The sequence below is a fragment of the Erpetoichthys calabaricus genome, chromosome 3 (assembly GCF_900747795.2).
Source record: "Erpetoichthys calabaricus chromosome 3, fErpCal1.3, whole genome shotgun sequence".
In the NCBI taxonomy this organism is placed as follows: domain Eukaryota; kingdom Metazoa; phylum Chordata; class Cladistia; order Polypteriformes; family Polypteridae; genus Erpetoichthys; species Erpetoichthys calabaricus.
Genome location: NC_041396.2, coordinates 155,976,730 through 155,995,740, shown reverse-complemented (window position 1 = coordinate 155,995,740; position 19,011 = coordinate 155,976,730). Strand labels below are relative to the sequence as shown.

General features: G+C 38.1%; 1 protein-coding gene across 1 annotated transcript in view; it reads right to left on the bottom strand.

Moving 5' to 3' along the window:
• arid1b (AT rich interactive domain 1B (SWI1-like)) overlaps positions 1-19,011 on the bottom strand; it is a 708,988-nt gene that overhangs the window by 111,669 nt on the left and 578,308 nt on the right. Inside the window, 1 exon segment of the mRNA XM_028797431.2 lies at positions 13,442-13,587. Coding sequence (XP_028653264.2) covers positions 13,442-13,587 — 146 coding nt within the window.

Here is a 19,011-nt window from a genome sequence, read left to right as displayed (position 1 = left end):
CTATGCCAGCCAACCAAAAAAAAAAAAACTTATTGCAGACATTCACATATTTGCATACTTTACAAAATAATTAGTTTTAATTACGGCAGGAAGAGTATGAGGGACTCCAGTGGTTTAGTTGGCATGCCATGCAGAGATAATTTGCTAATATCTTCGGCATCATCCTGTGTTTCTACAGCAGGAGATGACAAAAAGAAAAAAAATGATAGAGGGCAGCCTAGAAACAACATGATACTTCTACCGCCATTTATAAGCATAATTTGGGTCTCAAGTTTTGATAAAGTGGGAAACCATTTTAACATTAATCCTTCAAATGAATGCAATTTACCTTGAACAATACTCAACAAGCACATAACCATTTAAATCCAAATTTTGGCTGAAGGAGCAGTAATGTATCCTGCAAGCAGGATTTAAATACACCACGAAACAAGGCAAACTTGGTATTGGCAATAAACCTAATCTGCACATCTTCTAGAGTTGGGAGTAGCTTTGTATATCCAGAGGAAAATAAATGTGAACATGCAGACTCCACTCAGGTGATAGCCTGCTAGGAACTGACCTCAGTTCGTTGGTACTAAGAGGAAGAACTATTAACCATTGCTTTACCAATGCCACCCTCAAATGAAATTATACAAAAACAAATTCCATCCATTGATTTCCTGAACTTGCTTTTTCCACTTCAGACTTGCCCATCCTAGCAGCACTGATAATATGGTAGGAAGTGTGACTTAGGATTCGTCACCAGACCATCACAGTTGTAGATAAAACACCGATAAAACTGTACAGACAGGGCATTCATATCATAAATGTTATATGCTGTATATAATGAAAACTGTGACATTTGAAAATATTTGTTTCTTCAGATTAATACTTTAGCCAGATCACGTCAATGTATTGTCACATCGCTTAACACGCATGTACAGGTGAGTGAAAACCTTGCGTGCGAGGTCTACAGCAATACAGCAATATTAATTTGAGTACAAATTTACACAATAAAGTACACAAGTAATACATTTAAATATCAATATACAATGCATCCGGAAAGTATTCACAGCGCTTCACTTTTTCCACATTTTGTTATGTTACAGCCTTATTCCAAAATGGATTAAATTCATTTTTTTCCTCAGAATTCTACACACAACACCCCATAATGACAATGTGAAAAATGTTTAATTGAGATTTTTGAGTTTAATTGAGAAAGCACATGCACATAAGTATTCACAGCCTTTGCCGTGAAGCTCGAAATTGAGCTCAGGTGCATCCTGTTTCCCCTGATCATCCTTGAGATGTTTCTGCAGCTTAATTGGTGTCCACCTGTGGTAAATTCAGTTGATGGGACATGATTTGGAAAGGCACACACCTGTCTATATAAGGTCCCACAGTTGACAGTTCATGTCAGAGCACAAACCTAGCATGAAGTTAAAGGAATTGTCTGTAGACCTCCAAGACAGGATTGTCTCGAGGCACATATCTGGGGAAGGTTACAGAAAAATATCTGCTGCTTTGAAGGTCCCAATGAGCACAGTGGCCTCCATCATCCGTAAGTGGAAGAAGTTCGAAACCACCAGGACTCTTCCTAGAGCTGGCCGGCCATCTAAACTGAGCGATCGGGGGAGAAGGGCCTTAGTCAGGGAGGTGACCAAGAACCCGATGGTCACTCTGTCAGAGCTCCAGAGGTCCTCTGTGGAGAGAGGAGAACCTTCCAGAAGGACAACCATCCCTGCAGCAATCCACCAATCAGGCCTGTATGGTAGAGTGGCCAGATGGAAGCCACTCCTTAGTAAAAGGCACATGGCAGCCCTCCTGGAGTTTGCCAAAACGCACCTGAAGGACTCTCAGACCATGAGAAAGAAAATTCTCTGGTCTGATGAGACAAAGATTGAATTCTTTGGTGTGAATGCCAGGCGTCACGTTTGGAGGAAGCCTGGCACCATTCCTACAGTGCTGTGGGGATGTTTTTCAGCGGCAGGGACTGGGAGACTAGTCAGGATAAAGGGAAAGATGACTACAGCAATGTACAGAGACATCCTGGATGAAAACCTGCTCCAGAGTGCTCTTGACCTCAGACTGGGGCGTACGGTTCATCTGTCAGCAGGACAACGACCCTAAGCACACAGCCAAGATATCAAAGGAGTGGCTTCAGGACAACTCTGTGAATGTCCTTGAGTGGCCCAGCCAGAGCCCAGACTTGAATCCGATTGAACATCTCTGGAGAGATCTTAAAATGGCTGTGCACCGACGTTTCCCATCCAACCTGTTGGAGCTTGAGAGGTGCTGCAAAGAGGAATGGGCGAAACTGGCCAAGGATAGGTGTGTCAAGCTTGTGGCGTCATATTCAAAAAGACTTGAGGCTGTAATTGCTGCCAAAGGTGCATCAACAAAGTATTGAGCAAAGGCTGTGAATACTTATGTACATGTGATTTCTCAGTTTTTTTATTTTTAATAAATTTGCAAAAACCTCAAGTAAACTTTTTTCACATTGTCATTATGGGGTGTTGTGTGTAGAATTCTGAGGAAAAAAATGAATTTAATCCATTTTGGAATAAGGCTGTAACATAAAAAAATGTGGAAAAAGTAATGCGCTGTGAATACTTTCCGGATGCACTGTATAAGTCACACATTATACAAAATAAACTCATATGTAAACAATTAGACGTAACAACAATTTGTACACTATACAATTCAAACTAATATCACAAAACAGATGTGGTGCAATGGAATATAGGAATGAAGAAGCAGCAGCAGGAATATGTGTGTAAGTGGTGGGATTTTAATAAGGGTTAGTTAGCACCACTTGCTATGCAGAGTAAAGCATCTTAAAAGCTGATGAAGAAGCTGCTTCAGAGCCTGCTGGTCCAAGACCTGATGCTACGGTATCGTCTTCCTGCCGGTAACGACGTGAACAGTTCATGACTTGGATGATTGGGTTCATAAATGATTTTCCAGGCTCTCGCAGGACACTGCTTAACATGCATGTGTTGGGGTAGGAATCTCACATCCAGTGATTTGCTGGGCAGAACACATTTCCCTCTGCAAGGCTCTGCAATTAAGGCCAGTGCTGTTCCTACGCAGTGATGCAATCAATCACGGTGTTTTTAATGTTTCAGGTGTAAAATGATGGGAGCGTATGCGGTCTCATGCCAAACCTCTTCCGTGTCCTGAGATAAACAGGTGAAGGTTCATGTGACATAGTAGTAGTCCCATTGATGGTGATAGGGTAGTGTAACCCCTGCTTGCTCCCTGAAGTCCACTATTATCTTTTCAAACCTTTGTCCAGGAAGGGAAGGATGGTATATATTGCCAGGGCAATTGAACCATCAGTGGATCTGTTCTGCTAATAGGCACATTTCAGTGGCTCTACTATGCCAGGCAACATGCAGCAGACACAGTCTCTGGCCAATTTCTCAAAACAATTACAGTATTGGCTAGAGCAACTGGACGCTAATCATTTAAACATGTTACAGCAGTGACTTTAGGTACATGGACTTTGCTGGACATTTTGTATGGAAAGCCTGAGTGCTAAGTGTGAGGTCATGGGTAGGTTAGTACCCTGAAACACAGCCCTGAATTAAATTTGGCTTCTGCCTCGTCCCAGATGTTTTTGTGAGAGGCTCTTGCATAAAACGGGTTCAGAAAGTGAAAGAATGGATGGGTGGCGTGTGTTGCAAAACAAAAGCACAAATACTAGTACCATGTGATTTATTTCTTCTGTTCAAAGCTCAAATGCATACGAACTTGAACAGATGCACTAATGTCCACAGTGCTGGTTAAGTACACCATGTTAACCTGTAATTCTGTCCTCTCTGTCTGAAAAATCTGCTTATTTATGAGTCTCAGATTCATCTCACTTAGCTAACTGACCACTTTGAGCTCAGCAGTCCAGTATTAGATCATGTCATCTTTATTTTCTGTGTTCATCTTCCATGCTGTCATCAAGCCTTTGGCATTCGCTGTGCTTTTGGTTGCTAATTCTATGTTTAACTGCATTTCCATATTGGTTGAGTTTGCACTTGGTGGTCTGAGCAGCAGTCTGAGTCAGCCCACTGTGAAGAGCACTATATAAAAATAAACTGCTTTTGCTTGGCTCTGGAGCAGCTGAAAAACTAGCTGGCTGGACAAGAGTTGGGAAAATGCAAATGCAAGCCTACTTCTGCTCTTAAAATAGCCGTCATCAGGAAATGTTGTGAAGTGGCATTCATGAGGGAAAGCAGGCCCAACAGGTCCTTCCGCAAATAATCAAGATGGACTCCACAAAGGGGCCATACTACTCATGTGCATTTATATAAAGAAGCTGTGCTACTATAAACTTCCCCCAGACTCCAAACACCTTTCATCTCACCAAGGATGGCCTGCTTTTGAAGGTAAAAATTACCACCGAAACCCTCACAAGAGATTCAAGGGAATGTAAGGGTTGCATTTGAACTGAAAGTTTCACTTAATGTAGATGGCACAGTGCTTTATAATGTTAATCTGTACTCAATGCTTTAATATGTAGTAAATGTCCTAAATAAGGTGCTTTACAAAATTTCCAAGTCCAGGATTAATTTGAATAATAGTTTATTGCCTATATATAAGGTGTTTTTTCAATTAGAATTAAGGAGGAACCTGGAACAAACTGCACATCTGATGTGAATCCTCTGCCATCTTTTGAAAACTGAATGAGATACTAAGGTGAGCTAGATAGCCAGGACAGTCTGCTCTTGTGTGCTCCATGCTCTGCACATACAGAAGACTCTCGTAACTTCACCTTATGATGCATAACTGCACTCTCCTCTGCCATATCTCATGATCATTCCTAAGAAGATTGATGTAAGATGCTTAAACTAAATTTGCTCTCCAAGGCAAGACTCTTCCATGTGTGAATCTGACTTAAAACTAGAATGTGTCTTACACCTAAATTATACAGCAGAAACTCTAAACAAAAATCTTTCTAGCTTTAATTTAATTTGAAAAAAAAAAAAAACTCGGGATAGGCTCCTTATCTCCAGTAACACTGATTTAAGGGGTGGATGCAAAAGTAGCACTCCATAGTAACTTTGTGGGAAACAAGTTTTTTTTCTTTAAATAAAGTGAGACTAAGGTAATTTAATAAAGAGGTATTTCATTCATTGTCACGTCTGGACAACAGAGGTTCGTAGCGTATAGCTGTGGTTGAAGGTAGACTTCGAACGGCGAAGTAAGCTGGACAGTGTCCCATCACCAAATTGCCGAATACAAGTCTGATGGTGACAACCTGGCTGGATGAGCACCTTTCAGTTTTCCGGGTAACAGCAACAGCAGTGGGACCATAGAACGACAGTGCCTAGGCCTACAATGTGGCAAAAAAGTGAGAGCTGGTTATGATATGCTTTATGAGTTACACGGTGGTTCATGAGATGACTTTGGAGGTTCACACAAAATCACACCAGTAAGGCTGTGTATCTGGCATTGGCATTGCAGGTGGAAAGACTCAAGACTTTTACAATGGAAGCCAGCATGGTCCAGATCTCCAAGCCATGGGGCAGGATTGTCTGAACACAAGTTTCAATGTATTCTGGTCTTGATTTTGATGTTGATGTTCTGCGAGTGTGGAAGCTTTTGTAGTGATCTCATGGCAGAAGCAATAAAACAAATTCTATGTATGATTTCCAAAGCGCACCTGTCATCAGAACTGTACAACATTAACTCTGCTACACTTGATGATGTTGTCACCTATATTATCCCCAGCACCGAAACTCTGAAATTTGATTTTCTGCCAGGACACATACAGATTCAGGTTTGCTGACAATGTGTGCAGTAAGGCAACATTGTACGCATAATCAAGGTCAGTAAAGTGATGCTCTCATAAGGCGACACCATTATCCTAGATAACACGCTCAAGGATCCAGTCCATGGCCCTGCATAAGAGTGCAGAAATCAGGATGAGGCCCTATCTGAATGAACAGGCAGTCACAAAACTCTGGAAGGGTCAGCCATTAATCCTCACCTTGGTAATGGTACCTTCATGGAGGTCCTTGAGGCACCTGCATGAAACACAGGAATGAGGCTTGAAGTATAGGTAAAAGAGTTTGTCTGCCTTCACAGTAACAAATGCAAATTAACAACTTAATTACTTTGTTAAATAAAAGAGGGCTAAGGGATTTATTCTAAAATTTCAACATTTTCATTAAATTTACCTTCATGTATTTTGCAAAAGAATGAAGACATGATAGCTGTCAGTTGATCTTCTTTACCTTCTGTTGGAATCCTGGCATTCTGTAAGATTTTTTTTTTTTACTTATAAACTTATCTTGCAGTATGTTCAATTTTTCAAGAAGCAAAGTCAGGGTCTTATTCCTTTCTAAGCTCTCCAAGTTGATTTTCAAATTAATTCTTTTGAGCTGTCTCATGAAATATTTCTTATAAAGATATTCATGATTTGGATTGTTAATGTGTTCCTGGAATTTTTAATACACTAGCTAGATTTCACCATAATATTAAAAGTGATACAGGGTCTTCCTTCAGGCTGAGTGCATAGCTGCAATTGGCTGTGTCCTCCATTTTGAGGCACATATTGTGGGTCTGTTTGTGCGGAGATCCTATTGACCTTTACCACTTTTCTATGAAAGGCTTCAGGTCAGACACCGATTGCTAATGTAGCTGCATTCTTCTTTCTCCAAAGGTTTTTAAATTAATGAATATCTATGTATTGCACTAGCTTTATTCCTAAGCTAGATACCAACATAGGTGTTTCAAAAATATCAATGAATAAAACAAAAAAGGATATACAGGGCTGCATGGCGTGTGTGACACTGAGATAATACAAACTTTCTTACCTGAACTTTATTGTCACTTTAAACAAAGCAAAAATTCATTTTGAGACAATAATTTTAGTGTAGTGTCTTTGGTGTTAATGCTGCACCATAAAATAAAATAAACACATTTTGCTATTAATGAAGAAGATTAAATATGTTATGGTAATTAAATCACTAATTGAGCCTATTAAGAGAATATAATAGACCATTTGTTCAACAAGTGGCTATAGAGTGTTTCAGTCACCTCTGGTGTTGGATTGAATTAAATAACAGTTGGCCAATAATTTCTCTGGCCCTAAATATAAAGACTAATTAATTTTCTTCCTTTAAATTGGCATTAGTTTAAGAAGCTTGTTAACAGTAACTTGATTCATGATTGAGTAATAATACATGGGAAGCCTTCCCTTCACTGTGAAAAACGTTACACAATAGCACAACTTGATATCAACAGCACTCAAGTATAGTTTCATATGTAAAGAAACTGTTTTAATCACAGCTCTCTTTATGACTCTGAGCAGGCCAAAAAAATTAACTCTGTCATGTGCACTGCCTCTGTGAATGTATTTTGAATAATTTGGGGCGCACACATGCTTTGGGTTTAAGGACAGACAAGTCTGAATTTAAAAACTACATTCACGTGGAAGGCAAATATTGCTGTCTCCATGGACAGAATGAGAGAAACATTAACAGAAACACTTATGCTCTCTAACATCTGTGCCAACTTTACTCTCGATGAGTTTCCATCCCCATTTTCTCAAAGAACTCATTTTAAAATAACAACTTCGATCCACTATATCAATTATTTTCATAATTAGAAAAAAAAAATATTTGAGAGGCATTTATACTGAGCTCTCTTTGTTTAGGCTACAGTATGTTTTGTTCAAGGCTTTTTATGACATTCTATTAAGTAGACATATCTGGCACACCTCTTTTTTCTACCATTATATTGTGTTCATGGACATTCCATGGGTCACTCACACAGCAGCTAGTGACATTCCTCAATGAAGTTGATGCAGATTGTCTCTTTCCGTTTCTATAGAGTGATGACAGTAAGCACCTTTACAAACATTCTCTAGGTAAAACGGTACATATTGCATTGGAAATGAGGTTTTAGCAAACATAGAGACTATCAAATTATTAATGTACAACTTACCTGATTCAGCAAACATTGCACAAAGACTTCACCCTTGATATATTTTTCCCAGCTATAATATGGACTCAAAACTACAATAACAGGGTATGTAATGGAAAAGCAGTGGTGGGCTGGTGCCCTGCCCAGGGTTTGTTCCCTGCCTTGCGCCCTGTGTTGGCTGGGATTGGCTCCATCAGACCCCCATGACCCTGTAGTTAGGATATAGCGGGTCGGATAATGGATGAATGGATAATGGAAAAGAAATGATTTTTGAGCCTAAAGTTTTGATGATCAAACTACTGTTTGTATGTTTAGTCCAAAATGCAGATTCGACCTGAATAATCCAACAGTTCAAAATATCGGAGAACTCCTGACTACATTTTCTTATAATTATCAGTTATAACTGTAGTACAGCTGTTTTCAATCTGTAAACCACAATAATTTATGCCTGCAGTAAATAATATGGCTTACTATTCCACAGTTCTGCAGAACTAATTCTACTCTGCTCTTTCCCATCTTTTAACCTCCTTAGCGTCACTCTGGCTCTAAAAACAGTGCTAAAAACATCAGTCCCAAGCACCACTTGGGCAACTGTATAGACGCGTCTTGCGTAAAGTGATAGACCCGAGGATTACTCATGCTATAAAAGTAGCAACAGCGTTGCTCAGGAAACAATATAGGTGAGTCTTGCATAAGTGTCAGGTCTGAGTTTTACCCGGGCAATGGAGCAGACATGTCTGCTCCTAGCCTCATAATGGCGTCTCATAAGAAACGTTTTTCAGCAGCCCAGGTGTTACACGCTCTTCACAGTGACACAAGCAGTGATGATGAAGTGAATCTGTCTTCAGGCAGTGAAACTGAAATGGACAGTGAAATTGAAAGCAATTTTGATGAACCCTTTAGTGACTTTCGTGTCAATCACACAAGTGCAGTGTGCTGTTCAAAAGTTGATCAATCTGGAAAGAAAATCCACAAGGACTAACTCTACCATTGTCCCGACTGTGACGTTGGATTGTGTATTTCACCGTGCTTCAAGACATACCACACAAATTACATATTTTGACTGTATATACGGTATTAGCATTAGTTTTATTATTATTATTTGTATCATTATTATACCTTCTACACTTCTGACTTATTTTATTGTTTTGTTTTAGTGTTTTGAAAATTTTACAGTAGAAAGATGATATATAATAAATATGTTCTTTTTTAGGCCAAAAAATACAATGCTTTTTACGTGTTTTTTCGAGAAAAAACGTAACGCTAAAAGGTTATGCCAGTGGAGAGCAACGTTGGTCCTGAAAAGCCGCAGTAGATGGAGGTTTTTGTTCCAGCCCAATTGCTTAATAAAAATTCACTTATTGTTGTTAAAACATTTATTGCCTAAGTGACATTTTCCTGCTTCATTTTAGTTATTTTGCTTGTTAAGATTTCAAACCCTTAAATGCTTATTTTAGTCTTAATTAGCTGCATTCACTGTTTTTAATTGCTCCTTATTAGCAATAAGATGCAAATGACAAAGGAGCAAGCAGTTCTCCATCTAACTTGTTTCCATTTACACCTGTGTGTATTCATTGTGCACTATTTGGTTTAATAAAGAACTCAGAAGGAAACTGAAGAGAAAAAATTAAGGACTGAAAGCTACTCATCCATTTTAGGTTTCAAATCATATGCATAATACCCTTAGAAAGGAAAAACTCTATGATATAAGAATCTTGTGCTGGGCGGTATACCGGTTCATACCGAAAACCGTTTTTAATTTTTTTTATGATATGGATTTTCCTTATATCGCAACACCGGTTTAAATTGCCTAAACGACGTTCGGAACATGGCGCAGCGGGAAACTGTTCAAGTGAAGACCTTTTTCACTGCTACACCGCTAAACACAGATTTGTTGCACTAGGGCTCTTTTTCACTGCTACACCACTAAACAGTGGGCGGTAGCATAGGTATGCCGCGCAGTGAAAATGGACAGAGAGCATTCCGAAACTGAACTAAAAGTTGAACATAATGAACAGAAGAACTTTTGCTGAAAAAAAGGAGTCACGTCCGTCACCTGGAGATACTTTAGTTTTAAAAGGTCAGATGTGTAAATACTGTTTCTATACTACTGGATAACACTACAAGCCAAATTGTACTTGTTTTTGTACTTGCTAGTGTATGTTTTGCTTGTATTCATCCTGTGCTGGCGACTCTTTCAGAGATGGGCGCAACTCTGAATGGATGGCATAATTAAACATGTATAACGAAGATATTTTTAAAGTTCTGAACACTCCGTCGGCTAAGTTAATAACTAGTTTTAATTTCACAAAGACGTTTATCGTGTGGTGATTGGTAATGTGGAGAAACAAAAAGGAAAGACAGGAACTGGGGTTTTGGTAGAGAGCAGGAATATCATGAAGTGAATAGATTCTGTGCGGTGATTGCTGCAGGCGCCTGCTCTTAGTGCGGAGGAAGTCAGTTTAAGAAGCATAGTGATTAACGACTGGGTCGGGGAACACTTAACACAAAGTATTTGATGTGCTGCATTAACTTGTGATGGGGTTTGAGAAAATCTAGTAAATTAAACATTGATTTTAGGATGAAGTTTAGTTTACAACATTCTACTTTAATTATAAAATAAACTATGAGAATAAAGTGGAACTGTCGACTTTAATCTTGACATAGTCAACATGTCGAATTTATTCTCGACATTTAGTTTGTTTTTTTCTTCCGTGTCCATATTTTTTTTTCTTCACAGTGGCACTAATGCGCTTCCATAGGCCTATACCACAAACAGCATTATAAATGCAAGTTGCAGTTTTTATTATTTATGTATATAGCTTAGCTTGAAGCAAGGTCCATATTAATGCAGTTTGCCTAAATGATGGTACAGTTGGTAAGATGTCATCACCAAGTTGCACTTGTTTTATTTTATTTTAATTTGGTGAATACTGTGTAATGCACTTGGGCTTGAAGCTTTGAAGTAATGGTGCAACTATCAGTAATACTATTATGTAGTTTATTGTTATTATTTATTAGTTTAAATATTATGCAGTTTAATGATGGTAAAATTGTTTAAAAAGTCACTTTAACATGTCAGCGGGCAGAGATTGTTAACATTAACAGAAAGTGTAGTTGGTTTACAAAAAATATTTACTATTTATTCCTTTTCTAAGACGTGTTCAGTGCAATCCAACTTTTGACAAACACCTCTGGATATTTTACTAAGTCTAAATGCCTCTTTGGATGGTTGAAAATATGTTGTCAAAATCATAGTTTAAGCTTTTGCAAAATTTGTTCAATTAAAGGTTCTATATTTTGACTGCATCTGTCATGCAATGTGCTTCCTTCTCTTTAGTGCCACCCCCTTGAAAACTATCACTTTATGGGGCCATGCAAACCTGGATTAATACTTGTGTGCACATTAAAATGTCTTTTTGTACGATGTACAATTCTCATAACAGTCTAATAGGTTATTCTTAGCCAGTCTACTGCAGTAATTGCAGTGGAAAATGTGGTTAACATCCACTCATGCATGGGGAAAAAAATACCGTCTAATACCGTGAAACCGGCAGAATTTAGAAAAATACCGTGATATAGAATTTTGGTCATACCGCCCACCTCTATAAGAATGACCAGACATGGCCGAGTTAAAGCACTAACAAGCCAGAATACGAAATAAGATCTGTTATTGGCAAGGAGTGGTTTCTAATTAAAACAACTGGGTTGAAACAAAGACCTCCGGTCACTGTGGCCCTCCAGGATTGACGTTGCTCCTTTAAGCCACCCTCGGTAATCAGGTACACCCTTGTACTATGTTTTACATTGGATATTTCTTGTGATTTCTTTCCAGAATCTTGAGCCTATACTCCAAATAATTTTCATTTAAAATTTCCAAGGGGAAGTATACAAGTAGTTACTGTTATGTCAGCTTTAAAATCTCTATTTTACTATCTATAGTTATTGCATTATTTTTGTTCATTCAATGGATTATTTCATTTTATATTTTGATATATTACACAGCTTATACATTGTGACACAAGCTGGATTAAGCAGGTTTGAAAGTGTCATGTTATGTTTGATTGACTTATTATACTTTGCATTATGTTAATTGTAACGTACATTATAAAAAGTATGAATAAAACAATTACAATTATAAAAAGTATGAATAAAACAACAATCCAATTGGAGTTAACCAGTGACATTAAAAAAACTTAATATTTTCTGGGAAAAACAATCCACGGAGTGCTAAAATCAACCTAATTTGTTTAAATATGGAAAGAAATCAACAACACATCATCTATCTTGGAAATGAAATGCATTGGCACATTTGTAGTGGTACATTTAACATAAATTTATGCATCTTGTCCTAACTCTTCACACATTTGGATAGCAAGTATTTTATTTTGGTTTTAATGTATAATAAACAATTATTTTTTTATTTTATTCAATGAATATTTTCTGACTTTTTTGTTGTATTAGAATTGGAGATGTTTTGGCCTTATTTCACAGATGAATGTCATTAAAGTATGCCTACAAAAATTGCTTCTCAATCAATTATTTGTTCACATTACAGCTCTGGAATTACAATGAATAGTTACCACCAGGTCACCACAGCTACTGAACAACCACAGATTTAAAATTGCTAATTTCTGGAATTTTTACATAAATGATTCTCATTGTTTTTCATTTGTATTATCACAGTGAAGTCACGGAGCACCATTTTGTATCATCCTGTTAGGTCTCCACCATTTTGTGGTACAGGTTAATGGAAGGAACCACCTTTTTTCTAATATCCATGGTTGTTGTCAGTGACGTGAAATGGAGATCATGCAATTTAGCAATTTGAAGTGCTAATGAATGAAAATAATGCAGTCGAAATGATGGCTAGTGCAAGACAGACAACCATGTTGAGTGAAAAAAATATATATTTACACCAATGTAGTAATCTGATAGCTGCATTGTAAGTACAAATTTCTGGCAACAACCAAAGTTTTTGTTTAGTTAACTATAATGCTACACCTGTGGCTGTTTTTTTAGCCTAGTTTATAGTACACAAAGGAGTATCACCAGTGACTTTCAGTGAGATGATTCACAGCCTATGTGTCTATAGACTTTTCTCATTTGGTGATGTATCATCCTCCCCCTGCCTGTTTCTATTATTTAGACCTTTACTAAATATGCCTTCCCTTGTTCAATCTTCGCCTGTTTGATTACGTTAAGTGTGGGCAATTCTTCACAAGCTTACCTTCATTTGATACTTTTCCACAGGTCAAGACTTGTCCTACCTAATGTGAGAAGGTCTTAGGAGTTTGTTTTTTTAATAAGGTTCTGATCATCAGCTATACTGCTACAGTAAAAAAGTGCCACACTGTATACTGCAGTATTATTAGCATATATGCAAGTCACGCACACACTCACACACAAACATTTTACAGAATGATTACACTTCCAAGAAAATGTGGAAAATTATTTTCTTATTTAAAATGGATCAATAAATGGTGTGGTAGGCTTCCACAAGAGCCTCGCTCCATTGCATTTGACATACACATACCGGCAGAGCTGTTGACCATTCCTGTGGGGAGGTTGTAGTGAGGAGTCTGAGGATTCATCATTCCAGAGTTGTTATTTATGGACTGGCTATAAGGTGAATTTGAGGCCATCATTCCACTTTGATTCATGCTTGAGTAGTTGCTTTGCCTGTAAAGTTTAAGACAAAAAGAAGTGCTTAATGAGCAGAGCTAAGACCAAGAGTAGAGATAATGAGCAAAAACCTCATCTTCACCTTGTGTATTAGAAGCTTCAAGCAAACTACTAAAGACCATAAGCAAGCATTTGGTGTATTAAGACCTCTTTGCTTAGGTTTATGGAAATGAAATAAAAACATTTCCATATCATCAGCACAACATTTCAAAGTCTTGCAACACTGGGCATGACATATTTCATTTTTTTCTCTTGTCTATTTCTTATAGACAATGCATTTCAACAGTGACACTGATTTACGAAAAAAGATGCAGTAGCCAAGAATTAATTCAGCTATGGGGAAGTGCACAACAGCAGGAGGCAGCCAGTGAGAGATCAATGAAGCAAATCCACTGTTTTAAAAGGTTTGAAAGGCAAGCATGACAAGTGATATAGCCAAAAAAAACGAAGCTGAAAATGATAACACTGTTGTGAAATACCCAACACAAGACTACAAATGAATAAGTGAGAACTAAATGAATGACTGGGAATATCGACCAGTACAAATTTCAACACCATTCCTTTTCAATGTTTGTATTAGTATCTAAAGCCGTAGCTTGCCAAACCTGACTGTAATGATATTCTTCTTGAGGGGAGAAGTGAACATTTCTATGATCCCAAAGATGAGCAAAGTAAAAAGCCATTACAAAATGTTTCTACGGCTCAGCTTACTTAACTCAACATCAATAAGCCACAGTGAGAGTGTATAGAGTGCGTGACTTGCCATCAATGCCCTTGGTGATGTCACCACAAAATTAGTACTCAGTGGCTATAGATAAGGAAAAAGATCCCAGTTGGGTCCCAATGTGGTCATTCAAAGTAAAGGTAAGATTCTAGTTCAGCCTGAGGTGTCAGATGTCACTGGTGGGGCCACTGGGGATGTTATTAGCAAAAAATTCGAGAAAAGGAAGATGCCCACTGATTAATCTGTAAGTATCGATTTCCTTATCACATAGAAAATAAAGGAAATAAAAATGTCATACTCTCAAAGAGTTAATCTTTAGTTAAATGATATGGGGCAAACCTGCTCACACAAATACACTCATTCACAATAGACTGGTTTAGAACTGCCAGCTGAACCAACAAAAACACACCTTGGGGATGTGAGAAGAAGCTGAAACATTTGATGAAAACCCTCACAAAACATTTAAAACAAGCAAACTACATACTGACAGTAGCTCGGCCTAACACCCTTATGGACAATTACAAATGCTTCTCATATACTGTAGATGTCAATATCTGATTATCATCTACCTCACTGTTTTTACATAAATGAATATATGGCATATGCAAAACAAATCCAATTTATTAAACTCCAAAAAAATGTAAACTGTTGCAGTCTGATAACAGGCTTGTAGGCAGGAGTCAGCTGTAGTCAAATCTTCTCACTTGAGTCACAGGTTTACATTTAATGACATTATTTGAACAGAGCAAGTCCAGCTTATTGCTTCTACAAATGGAACATGCCGATAGAAGTTTGTTCCTTCCAAAGTTTTCCTGGTTGAAGTAAAAAGCATTCTAGTGTCAGAATAATTCATCATTACAGTGTTGGTAACAGAGAGAATTGTTTCTGGTGCAGAGTTTATGAACATTACCAAGCATGGTACCCTAGGCAGTAACACTGATGAATTCAGTCAACATTTGAAGTTTACAGAATTTTTTTTTCACATCTTCTATTCTCTATATTGTTTAAAAAGCTCAACTCATCACATGTGCAACGTAAATGTGCAGCCTGGAAACTTAAGTAATAAGTTAAAAGTTATACACGATTCGTTGTTAAAGTTTATTGTTGGCTGGCACGGTGGTGCAGTGGGTAGCGCTGCTGCCTCGCAGTTAGGAGACCTGGGTTCGCTTCCCGGGTCCTCCCTGAGTGGAGTTTGCATGTTCTCCACGTGTCTGCGTGGGTTTCCTCCCACAGTCCAAAGACATGCAGGTTAGGTGGATTGGCGATTCTAAATTGGCCCTAGTGTGTGCTTGGTGTGTGGGTGTGTTTGTGTGTGTCCTGTGGTGGGCTGGCACCCTGCCCAGGATTGGTTCCTGCCTTGTGCCCTGTGTTGGCTGGGATTGGCTCCAGCAGACCCCCATGACCCTTTGTTCGGATTCAGCGGGTTGGAAAATGGATGGATGGATGGAAGTTTATTGTTTGGCTATGGGTAGGGTAAAAAAACAAGCTTGAACGTACAACTGATGAAGAACACATGAAATGCTTGTGCAAACAATGTAAACAAATGAAAATTCACATTATTCCTACTGATTACCCATTTTAATTTAAAAGAATACAGTTTCTTGGGAAATTCTGTTTAGCAATGACCATCAAGAAAAGCCAAGTCACTAAAAAAGTCTGAGTTTGTGATTACATTAGCATATCATCACTTTAAAAATCCATTAAAAATTTTAGCAAAAAAGCCAGATGCCACATAAATTCTATTCCTAACATTAGTAATTGTTAGAAAAAAGTGTATCAAAAACTAAAAAAGACAGATCCTCTGTAAAAGGCTGACCAAACTATAATGGATGTTAGAATATTGTGTAGATCTTTGAAGAATAAACACATTGACATATACACACAAATAGTGTTTTTAAACTTGCTCAGTTCAATTACACTAATGCCACTGTCATTACATCTTTTCAGAACTCTATGGATACTTTAAAGTGATCAACATCTTGATAAACAGTCTATGACTTCAGCGCAACCTTTTTTGGATGTTCAGCTTTATGCATTTTTCGTTACTATAAGTTTTCAAGTTATATATGAAACTAATAAAAGTTAGAAGGGCACTGTTTTTTTGTTTTTGCTCATTTTAAGAGATATAATTAAAGCTACAAGCTTGCCAATGAAGTTAACCACAAAATATGTGATGACAGAGGGATCTGTGAAACAAAACTGTCATTCAGTTAAAAGGACACGAAGCAAGAATAAGAATGTGTGTGAGTCTCACTTAACTTTGGATGTGAAAATATATTTTTTTAAGAAGAGCTTTGATTGTTGGCATGAAGACTTACAGAATAACTGACACAAACATTTGCTGTGGCTCATCTATGGAAAGCGTATATTGCAAGGAAGAAAGCCATACATTTTTTTTCCTCCAGGCACTTCCAAATTAACTTTAAAGTATTAAGAGATAAACACAGCAAATCTGTCTGATTAAGCCGATTATAAATCTATCCAATCATTTGTTAATTGAACCCAGTTAATCCAATTTCAGGGGCAGATGTAGCCAAAGTCTTTTACAGCAGTACTGGGCACAAGTCAGGAAAATAACTGTGGAGAGGACATCAGTCCAACACAGGGCACACTGTTCATTAAAAATGCATTTTTATTTTCTTTACTGTCCTTTAAACCAGTGTTTGCCATTTACAACTTATGCATAATCATTGTATGAAAAAAAAATCTGATTTCTTGGTTTACTTGAGGTGCTGAAGGTGTTAAAATTAGAAATGGGGAAACCCACCATGCTTACTGTAACATGTATCTTCCAAATATAAATAAACACCAGAATTTACCTCAAAAATGCACCACACTGGCAATATAATTCTTTATTATTAATAGAGTGCATAAATGTTAGGGCTGGATTTTCTCTCTATTATAAAAAAAAATCTTGGAAGGCTTGGAAGGAGACGAGAAGTGATTTTCTCGGAAACATTTTTAACGTCCAGCGAGACAAGGCAGTGAGACAAAAGGACAGCTGCTGTACAGGCTTTTAAATGTTCGACATGCAGATCACACAGCACGGCAGTAGCAGCAAGCCAGCAACTGATCGAGCAAAGAGGAGGTTAAAAAAATGTTATTTGTTTCCCATTGTATCACCGTTTAAAAGGGGGTTTCAGAGGAGTGACTGCATGTCCTTAGCGTGCATTCAGCTCCCCTCTTCATAACGTGAACCTCAGAGACGCGAACTGGCTTGTGCGTAGCACGCACCGGGGGTAGGCGAGCAAAGCAAGCAGGGGGCAAAGCCCCATAGTTATTAAAAAATGCAAGAGAATTAATGACATAATTAGCATTTTTTTATCTAAATAAACTGTATATTACTTTACTTTGTATGTATTTTCTTCATGTGTGATGATATTCTATAAAGCAGAATATAATGCAAGAACAGCTTTCATAACCACATTCCTAGGCATATTAAATTATATCAGTGAGTTTATTGAACAGTTTTGCATAGCAGAAATAATTGAAGAAACAGTGAAACATAACCGCTCAAAGTTAGTTTCTTTTTTTTTTTTTCTTGATTTTGTGCCACATCACATTGCAAATTAGCCAAACACTTTGATTGGTTCTGTTAATAATACTTCTTTAAAATGACAAGATGATGAAAAATGAGACATTATTGATTTTCTGACTATTAGATTCAGCCAGTTGCTTGGGCAGACCAGTTTATTCACAAGCGAAGAGGTCTTGTTCACAAGCGAGGGAAGAAGGGACCAGGAGACTGACAAGCAAATCCAGTTATACAGACATTGTACTGGTCAGTTGTAGTGAAGACAGAATAGAGCCAAAAGGCAAAGCTTTCGATTTACTAGTTGATCCACGTCCCTGTCCTCGCCTGTGGTCATGATCTTTGGGTAGTGACCAAAAAGAGTGTGATCACAGATGTGAGCGTCAGTAATGAACTATCTTTTCAGGGTGTCTGGGCTCAGCCCTAGAGACAGGGTGAGGGCCCAGCAGAGATGCTTCATGCTTCTGATTAGAATGCTTCTTGGATACCTTGCTGTGGAGGCATTTCAGGCACGTCCAACCGGGAGGAGACCTCGGAGCAGGTCTAGGAACACCACTGTCCTGGTGGAGCTGAAGGAGGTGGCAGATGAAAGTTATGTCTGGGCAACTTTGCTTAGACTGCTGCCCCCCATGACCTTGACCCAGTTAAGTGGCAGAAAATGGATGGATGGGTGGTCGATTCAAGGAACGCTGTTTTTGATTAACTCCAGAATATGTGTGTGTGTGTATATGTGTACTGTATAATAAATAAACACATGTACATATAGTATATATAATCACCCAACAATATTTTTAAAACTACTAGGGGGCTCCTCCCCCTGCTCATTTTGCTCGCCCCACCCCCGGGTTTGGTTTACCGGATATACAATTTAAAGAGATTGTTAGTTTCATGGGAATTGTTACATATGCATTATTTTCACTTTTACTTTAAAACTTTTGTAAAAACAATACTTGTCCTTTATTTCTGGCCCCGGGCGTGGTTAAATCTCTTTTTCGCAGGATGTATAACGCTGCTCTCATTGTGAAGGGGCGCAGCTGAACGCACGCTAAGGAGAAGCGGTTAGATCATCTGCAGGACATATAACGCTGCTTGTGTTGTCAGGGGGGCGGTTGAACGTATGCTAAGGAGATGCCATTGGATCATCTGCTGTCTTTCTGCTGCTGTT